Source organism: Rhinolophus hipposideros, assembly GCF_964194185.1.
Source record: "Rhinolophus hipposideros genome assembly, chromosome: 25".
Lineage (NCBI taxonomy): Eukaryota > Metazoa > Chordata > Mammalia > Chiroptera > Rhinolophidae > Rhinolophus > Rhinolophus hipposideros.
Genome location: NC_138071.1, coordinates 8568534 through 8578666, shown reverse-complemented (window position 1 = coordinate 8578666; position 10133 = coordinate 8568534). Strand labels below are relative to the sequence as shown.

The 10133-nt window shown below is 37.0% G+C and overlaps 1 protein-coding gene across 5 annotated transcripts in view; it reads right to left on the bottom strand.

Annotated features, from left to right (window-relative positions):
- Positions 1-306: 306 nt before the first annotated feature.
- The window catches only part of PTPRZ1 (protein tyrosine phosphatase receptor type Z1), a 187428-nt gene continuing 177601 nt past the window's right edge, over positions 307-10133 (bottom strand). For all 5 annotated transcript variants that reach the window (XM_081038791.1, XM_081038792.1, XM_081038793.1 and 2 more), the window contains 7 exons: positions 9656-9749; positions 9292-9365; positions 8408-8536; positions 7411-7557; positions 3694-3836; positions 2783-2918; positions 307-1211 (listed from right to left, as the gene is read on the bottom strand). In XM_081038791.1, coding sequence (XP_080894917.1) covers positions 1071-1211; positions 2783-2918; positions 3694-3836; positions 7411-7557; positions 8408-8536; positions 9292-9365; positions 9656-9749 — 864 coding nt within the window. In that variant the 3' untranslated portion in view covers positions 307-1070. The remainder of the gene's footprint in view (positions 1212-2782; positions 2919-3693; positions 3837-7410; positions 7558-8407; positions 8537-9291; positions 9366-9655; positions 9750-10133) is intronic.

Below are 10133 nucleotides of genomic sequence, written 5' to 3'. Positions count from 1 at the left end.
CCAAATAATTTAATAGTACAGTGTCAGTATGTGTTAGTAATAATACAGTGTCAGTATGTGTTACTGTGTTGTCCTCAAACGCGTAAACTTTTGTGAAATCCCTGTGTGCCTCAATGCAGTTTGGGAGTCATAACTTTATACACTGTCCCATCCCGTCAACCTTTTTTCATTTCCATTATCCCAGCAGGACCCATGTCCACAATTTGCTGTTACAAATGCCCCAGCACAACACCCCATAGGCAAGTGCAAATTGATGGCAATATTTATATTTATTTTTGCAATACGTTGGATAAAAACCATTTCAACAATGTTGGGTAAGGTTTTATTTTCATAAAAACATCTTTCAAAACAAATGTACTTCTATGTTCCATAAAAGTTAAAACTACATGCTAAAACAGTTAATTGCTGAGATAACATGAACAATATCGGAAGATTTATAGAATAAACCAGATAATGAACTATATCATTAAACTAAACAGTTACACAGAACTAGAAAACTTACTCAGTAGTAAAATATAAAAATCTACAATTATAAATATAAATTTGGTCCATAGACACACTAGAGCAGTATTTACAGTAAGTATCAGATTATTTCTACTTTAGGTGAATACTGCAGTTGTAAAATGTTGAATACCAGAGGGAACAGAGCATTTTATTTACAGTCTACTGTATTAAAAGTTATATTTCTAGCAACCCTGATGAATGCTACAAATATAGCTAAAATTTTGACACTAAAAACAAACACGTTTTCTGTAATTGGGAATTTCTAATACCTATAAATGGAAATTTTCTGTTAAAATCAATACAAAAAAAACCCCACCATAGTTCCATTCTTAGAAATACTGTAAAATTCAATCATTTTAGTTTAAACACAGTAAGTGAATTACAAGAAGTTCTGCAAAAAGGCACACATTGTTAATGATGTAAATTTGGCAGCAGAATCCTGTCATGAAGGTTACTTTCAGGTGATGGGAAGAAAACATAACAGAAAAACGGAACTGATTTTCCTGTTTGATTTTAGATGGAGGAAAACAGTGCTCAGATAGGGACTTTCCTCCCTTCTTTCTGTATCAAACTAAAGACTCTAAGCTCTCAGCTATATTTCCATCAGGCAGTGCTGTGCCATTACTATCCAGAGAGGTGGATGGGTTCTCTTCCTGCCTTGTACTCACAAGGCTGAGGATGGCTTTATAGAGAAACTGGTACTGCTCCTAGAGGACAGAGAACGAGGTTAGAAACAGGAAGCTACATGAAGACATACATTTGCAAACAGAAGCAATATTTTTAGTTGCACTTCAGCACTGTTTGTGGACGGCCTCTGTTACATTCAGCAGAGGCACCTAATTTGCATTAATGTCTCCTTCGGCTTACATCTAAAATAGCTTTGCAATTAGCCAACATTCATTGTCCTATAAAACCTGCTCCCAGACAGTTGCCGATGGCAAATACTCCATTCTTGTTCGTTTACTTCATGGAATCAGGTGACGTGACAGGGTTCTGTTTTATCAATGCGTGTGTTAAGCTTTTTGGCACTAGGCATCTGAAACCACTCACAAATAAGTTAGTCATTCTCCTTTCTCCAGTTATAAAATCTATTAGACTTGTCTGTTTATAAAGAGGTCTCAGAAAGGATGACATTGTCAGCTCAGGAACCCACACAGAATGCAGGCCACTGTTTACCAAGTATTCTTCATTCTCCTCCCGACAGCTGTATACCCAGCTTTGAGCAAAGGTGAGTGAGTGCCTGGCCATGGTCTCAGAGTAGAGACACACAGGAGCATAAAGTGGTTTTCCTCTTACAGATGCCAGTCTGGGTAGTGGGGGATGGGGGAAGGCAGCCACAGAGAGTGTGAGTCTAGCCAGCATCAAAGCGGAAAATTATGAGGACCACATGTGAGCTGGTGCATCGAGTGCATCCGTGACATGGGTGAAAATTTAAGGTCTCAAAAGCAATTTCACATAGACAAGCTTGATACAAGCCAACTGATCTGAATGAGACTCCCCATATTAAGGGGCTCCTCTGAAGTGCAGGTGTACAAGGGTTACCTTGCACCCTGGTCAAGCTGGTCTGGGCTGGAGCTTTGAAGATGGACCTTTGATGAGTCCCTTATACGTACACGACTGGGGAGCCGAAGGTGAGTGTACACTCTACAGCCACATAAGTTTCTCCCATTGGGGCATTTGCACTAAGTTCCCTATTGTCTTTGCAGCCCACATTTCTACAATAGTTACAACTTCTGAATTATTTTCAGAGTTGAGACTGATCTCTCCAGATGCGCTATGTGTCTCTTTTTTGATTGTCTAAGTTTCTTCTTTCTTTTTAAAAGTACCCAAGAATTAGCCTTGTTAACTTCAGAAATTAAATTCAACTTGAGAAAAACGTAAAAACTTCAGACGCTTAAGTATCTGAGGTCTATTTCCTGATGGTTCTCTGAGCTAGGCAGAACTTGAACCCCAGGAAAATAACTATTTAATTGGATAAGTCACAGTAGTTGGTACTTCGACTGAAGATATTTTTCAATATTACAGTAAGTCTTGCAAAATGACACATGAGATTTAAAATTTTGTATCCAGCACTTTTCTAGAAGACAAACTTTAAATGTTTATTGTTCCTGTTCTATGAATTGTGGACAGAATAACTTGTAATTCAGCTTGAAAACTACATGCTAATGCCATCTCTGTCAATGTGATCTTTTTGTGGACACTTCGTAAAATGATTTGGGCAGCCTCTAGGAAGGAAAAAGCACCAGTGAGAAGTTTGCTTCACTGCTTTATTACTTACGATGTCAGCAAAGACTCCCGGCCTCATAAGATTGATCATCTTGGCTACCTGGTAAACATCCACGGAATTTTCTTTTTCTAGTTGGTGCATAAGGGTTGTAAGAGCACAGAAAGTTCCTGCGGTCACTCCTCCATGCCTTGAAGCAAAGGGAAAGGGCAAAGATCCACTCAGAGGCATTGGACTCTCCCATTTTGAGGCTACGGAGCATGTAGCCTGGACAACTTTACAGTAAGAACCCTGACATTTTTAATGAATTGCTCTCTTATTGTGCAAATAACTATGGTTTAACTTGAAAACACTGGCAATTAGCAATGGGATACTTTATAGAAGATTAGCATTTGCTGATTCATTTGTTATTTTTATACTATGGAAAGAGCTGGCAATAAATCAAAATGATCTGACTACAGTCATAATATGTTATATAATATGCATCATCTGATGCATCTTCTAATATGCATAGAACATATAATTCCAGCACCTGCATTTTTCATTTGCTCATACGTAAACCTGGAAAGATCTCGGATGAAGATTCCTGTGCCTAGTAAATGAAAAAAAAAATCACTTCTACTACTATCCCAAGAAGTTAATGGCTGAGAAAAGTCTCTGGTTAACACCTGTAAAAATTCTAGTGCTAAAGCTGAGTCATCATACAAAGTGTTCTCAGCATACAATGTAAGAGCATATTTTTGTGATCATGTACCCATCTCCAGCCTTCATCAGGGGCTCCAACAGTAATTAAAAAAATGAAACAAAACCAAAAAAACGCTCTTTGTTAACCTGGGCCACGAGAAGCAGATAATCCACCCTGACGGAATCACTACAATTAGTCTAAAGCTTGGTTCGTACAATAACAATAGAAATACACGCACACCCAGAGGACGCTAAGGCATGATTTCAAGTGTGGAACTTACTCATCATGAACGATCATGGGCCCATCCCTGCTGGTGGCTTCTTCTTTGATAATACTTATAAGTTCAAAAGTTTTACTAATGGGGCTATCTGGATTTGGCCATTTGGGACACTGAAAATGTCTTACTTCAAGGACATAATCATCCTATAAGAAGAAAGCAAAATTAAGGTTTTTAAAAGAATCAGATTGGTTAGTGAGTAGAATAATTGAGGAAAATCAGGAATTACAGGGAAATCAGGAATTAAAACTAAACACCATGCATGAGTGAGCAGCAGTAGTGACAACCCGTCCTCTGTGTAGACGGGCTGAAGAAAGAAATTGTTGTAATACCACATTCATCATTTACAGACGTATCCCTTTTTTATTTTAACAATCAACCTTACTTCTGGGATTATCATGCCAATCAAATCATGAAAGTACGTACCAAAGGTGTCTCTGTGCTACTACATTGAAACTTATAAGAAAATAAATCTTCAGGGTTAAAACTTATTTTGCAAACAGCACAGGCTTCTTCAAAGCCCAGCATTTCTTAGGTTTACCTAAGGGAAGGATGACGCTGCATGACATGCACAGTGGGCGGAATGCTGGTTCCACTCCAGGCCCAGTTCTGATGCTTGCTTAAGTGACCAACCAGCCTCTGTGACTTTCAATCAGTGAACCTCTGACTACAAGGTCCTAAAGTGTACTCAATAAAATGCTACATTTAAAAATAAGCAGCAGAACCTTAATTTTATATGGAAGCGTAAAAGTCCCAAGTAGCCAAGATGCTACTGAAAAAGAAACCAATTATCTCATTAGATATCAAGAATTCTGATAACCTGTAACAACAAGACCTTATAGTTTTGGCAGAGTGATGAACAAAGAGATCAATGGAATAAAACAGAGATCCCAGTAACAAGCCCATGCATATGCTATGGAAATTTGATTTATGACCAAACTGATATTGCTGAGCAATAAATGATGCTTGGACAATGGTTATCCACATGGAAGATAATGAAATTGGACTCTCACCTCACAAAATATACTACAAAATATTAATTCCATAATTCCATGTGAAGCTATTAGATTGGTGCAAAAGTAATTGCGATTAAAAGTAACTGCAAGACACGCAATTACTTTTGTACCAACCTAAACATCTAGACAATAACAAAACATTTAGAAAATAGGGTAAAAAGGAAATTTTTCAAGGTAAAAAGGGACTTTTTAAAGACACTAGAAGACTTCCTGAAAAAAGTGGGAAAGGAAAAGCTTAATAAATTCAAATGGATTAAACAACAACAAAAAAACAAAAAGAAAAAAAAGTCAAATCACAAAGTTAAAGAAGGTATTTTTAACACGTATAATTTAAAAGGATCAGTATCAAGAGTATAAAAAGACCACCAATAAGAAAATGGTAAATAACTTAATAGAAAATGGGACAAAAATCCTGAACAGAAACTTCACGAAAGATGATGTAAAGATATTTAACTTCATTTGTAACAAGGGAAATGCAAATTACAATCACCAGGAGATGCCATATCATTTCCATCACAACACTGGTGAGGATGTGGAAATTCCACATCATTCATGCACTCCTGATAGGCAAGTAGACTGGCAGAATCACTTTGGAAAAAGAGTTGGCATTACTTAACAAAGTTGCCGAACTTGGATGAATGTCCCCATGACACAGCGGGAGAATGCCTAGGTATACCCAAGAGAAAATTTTGCATGTGTTGAAAAATATTCATAGCAGTATTATTTGTAATAGGAAACCAAACCAAACCAACCAACCAACCAAACACAAACAAATAATAACCCAAATGTAGAATGGGAAAAGTATATTTCTAAACTGGAATGCTAAATAACCAAAGTAAATAAACTGGAACTATACTCAATTACGTGGATAAATCTCAGCAGCATCATGATGAAGAAAAGTGAGAAAACCTCTGAAAAGCACACATAAGATAATTTATAGGAAGTTCAAAAAGATTCAAAACTAAAGAACATTGTGGTAAGGAATACAAAGGCAAAAGGTAAAATTATAAAGTAAATTAAGAAAGTGAGAAACAAGGATCCAGCAAGTGGCTGCTTTTAATGGAGGGCTTGTGAGGGGCTTCAAAGGCAAAGGCTGAGTTCTTTTCCTTGATCTCATTTATAGTATCATTTTTATACCTTGTGCGTATTTTATGAACATTCTTTTTAACCTATTCAATATTTAATAATTAAAAAATAATACATATAACCAATAAATTAGTAAAAGCCCCCAGCTCTTCGTTCCAAACCTCCTGAACACTGAAATGAATTCCGGTCTCTATAGCACAGACCTTCACCCCTCTACCATCCTCAAATGCTGTGTGCTTTTATGGGGTAGTATCTATACGTGTCTGAAGTTATGGAACCGCCCACTTCAGTCTTTCCCTCTTCTTTCACCATTATTTTAGAAATACTGCCCATCCCTATGTTAGACTCCTGGGGATCAAGGTGTTCACAACAGCTGATTTATATAGAGAGGACATACGGACATGGGATCAATCGTGAATGCTTATTTTCTGGGTTATCTTTTGCACAATACCAGGAGAAAAACTGGCTGATTACACAGATCAAGCTAGATATTAGATATGACCAGTAATGAAGGTTTGACAAGATAATGGGCATCTAATGATTATTAATTTCCTAATAAGCTCTTTATGGGAGGAGGGCATGAGAGACTACACGTCTGAATGGGTGTTTCTGAAATGTTTAGGAACAATGACAGGTGGGAATGAGCAAGGAATTTAACAGCTTTCAGGGGCCTTACTACTCTTCTGGTATCTGCCTCTCATCTCACAAATAAGGAACGTGAACCATTCCCCCAAGGCCAGTGCTCATCATGGGATCAGAATCAACGCGTTCAATTTTTTGTTTTAATCAAGTAGGATCCTGTTCCATTACAATGTTTACATTAGTAATCTGCTTGCATTATCAAATATACATGCTTTGTCATTCAAACATTCTGCAGAATAATGAATCTTCTTGTATACCATATATGGTTTACCAGTTTCAGATAAGGGCAGAGTGAAACAGTTCAACCATCTAAAACAGGACTTAATTTTTCTTCTGATCGAGAAGCTATTCTGAAATCTCACATGCCTTACTCATCATTCCTAGTACCTTGCAGTGTTTTAGTGTAGCTATATAATAAAGAATGCACTGTACTGTATTATGTAAATAATTATTGACAAATAATTTAGATTGATGAGTTGTAGGTAACAAGGGTTTAGGAAAGCAATTTTAGTTCATTGTAATGCACATTTTCAAAGCACTTCTTCACTTATCAATTCACTGTACATTGTTAGAAAGAAATTAGTTATTTAGTAGGTAATAGGCTTTCCATGTTACTTAGGAGAATCCCAAGTAAACTCTTGCCTTAACACATCAGAATTAGGAATTTTTTGATGAATTTTTTCACTGTGTTTATTTTTAACTTAAGTTTTGTCAACAACTGTTTTGAGAAATCTTTGATTTCCTGTGTGTGTAGAAGTCATGAACCATGTAGTTTACTGATGACTAATGATTTAATGATTCTATAAGATTTTAAAAATGGAAGTGACAACTAAAGTTAAATTTATTATTTGGATAATCTGTCACAATCTGTAAGAAATCAGATTCCTTCTTTTTATTGCTAGAAAAGATCCTTAAATGAGCATATACTGAACATGTATTTAAGATGAAAATTTTGTCATTTAAATTATATCCATACCTGTGTAGCTTCTAAGATAAAATCTTGAATTAAAATTTTTTCTTCATTAGACAGACATTTGTGTTCTTCAGCCATAAGAGTGACCTTAAAGCTTTCACAATTTATAGGCTCATCTTTATTTGGCCAATAAACAAATTCATCTTCTGCCTGGAGGATTAAAAACCAAAGAAAACTCTATGTTTTAAAAAAATGTCTAACACGTCAGACTGTGAAATGAAGTTAACTGGTTACCATAGAAAATTCAATTGAAATTTTTCTCTGAATTTCAAACTTTAGTCTTAAAATCTTGAGTCTTAAACCCGATCGATCTGCAAAATAAAACTTAAGAACCCAAACTATTGCTTTGTTATTTTGCTTTCCTATCTTTTCAGTAACAAAGACTAGTTGTTGCCTCTATAACTGATAACCGAGTAGAGAAAAATCAAGTGATTTTAAGAGCTCAGCAATTTGTAGCATCATTTGGAACGGTTCAGTGTAACTTTACGGACAAGAAATGAATCCCAAAGTATGTATGCAAAGCTTAAATGCAATATTAGTTTGGCTTTATTTTGGGGGTTCTCCAAATACATACAAAAAGGAGCATAGGGTAGCCATGATTTTCTAATACTAAAGGAAGTCCTTCCAATTCTAGGAGTTCACCTTATTCCAAATTGGTCCCTCTTACACTGAGGGAATATCCAAGTAACATAACAAGTCTTATTAAAAAAAAAAAAAAGCATACGGACTGACTTCATTCATGATTGTGATTCTGGCAGTGCCACAAAAGACTTAGATTTAAATTAATTTTAACCTACCCTTGTTTAAAACTGGCATTCAAGAATTTCAGGCCTGGAAGCTTGCATAACCAAACGAGGCCCAATAGCAGACTAGGTGCCACTCCAATGATATTAGTTGATTAGCTGGAAAACATTACTTTGTTTGTACGCTGCACTTCTGGTGGTTGTGACTTGATATTTGCCTCCTAAGGAAAATACTAAAAGTGACCGGAGGGACTTACCATATTTTGACCATCAGGAAGCATAACCACCATCTGGGCATTGTGGTCCCATATCATCCTCCAGAAATCCTTGATGGTGTGGAGGAGGGGATGCTGGGTGATGATGAATTCATTGCTCTGATAATAACCCTGCAGAATGAAAGAGAAGATAGAACCCCAACGTAGAACTTTCAACATTCAGAAAACATAAGTTTATGGCAATCTCGTTATTTTCAGATTGCATTTATAAGTAATAATGTGATTATTCTAGTCAATGTTTAGGGGGCACTTCCTATATGCCAGGTATAGCACAAAGCATTTTCTTCCCTTCAATCATCTATTCCTCACAGATGTGTTATGGGATAGGAAATGTGATCCTCATTTTCCAGATGATGAAATGGAAACTCAAGAAGCTAAGTGCTATGCCCACGTTTACCCAGCTATAAGCTCTAGGAGCAGACTCATCAGAATGACTTGTGGACTGTGTCTCCTACACTAGATAGGGTGGAAATCTGGAGTAGAGTTTATATTTCTCACTTTCCACAAGTCCCAATGGCAGAGAACCAAGTTTCACACTTCTGGCAACAGAATACCTTTGGTGTCCCGGCACCCCCTCCTTTGACGGGTGGTGTATGTTTTGTATCTCCTCACCAGTCCTGAATGGCGTTTGGTTCCTGCATCTATTTATCTGCTTTGCCTGAGGTTTCCCCAGCCCCAGCATACATAAAAACATCAAGGAATGCTGTAATCTGTTGCAACTGTGGCCTGTGGGTCTGCAGTGATCAGATCTCACTTATGTCCACCGTGGCGCTGCCCACGTCTGCAGCCAGGCCAAAGCACCAGGCACCCCACCCTGTTTTGGGTTCTGGTAATACAAGCTTGCAGCAGTGATTTCTCTGACTTACCATGATATAGGAGGCATTGATGTAATCTGTGCCTTCCCCACTCAGGGACGAAATGCCAACCCTGGATCTCTCCACTGGAACACAGAACATTCAAGGTAAACCATGCTCTCTCAGTGCTACACCTCCCCCCTCCACCCCAAATTGCACCCCAAATCTTTAACCTTTAAGCTAAACTTTCTATGTATTTTTAGATAAAACTTCAGGCTTCAAGAGTCCTGTTAACAGTTACATTATCAGGCATAATTAGAAAAAGATGAGTGTATTGCTTCTGTCCTAAAATGTACAAATGTTGTCAAATAACTTACAAGGCTTCTATTATAAAAGAAACAAAAGTTCCCTTTTTTCAAGATTTAACATAACCTACCGGGGATGATGGAAGAAGTTCTGTTCTTTTCCCTGTTGAATTGCTTTAGGGCTGTGGAATAGTCGCTCTGCTGTATATTTGATTGACTCAGGAGCTGAGAAGGAGTCAAGGAGAAACACAGATTATTTCATTTACGTCACTCAAATACACACACACACACACACACACTGTTTCTGTCTCTCTCTCTCTTCCCTACATTTCCCTAGTTGTGATGTTAACAGGAAAGAGAGTGAAATGTCTCTTTTTAATTGGATCTAATAAATATTTCCATATTTAATATTGGGTTATCCAGTATAAGCCATGTCAATTCTCTTATGTGTGTAGGTAGTAAACCATATTTAACTGAGAATTCTGTTTAAAATGGGTAATACGTACACATATTTTTAATTTAGGGAAAAGTTATCCTAACAACTTAATATTTTCTATTTCTTTACTATCTGTTTCTGGAAGCTGAACCACACACCTTTCTTTCCTTTAA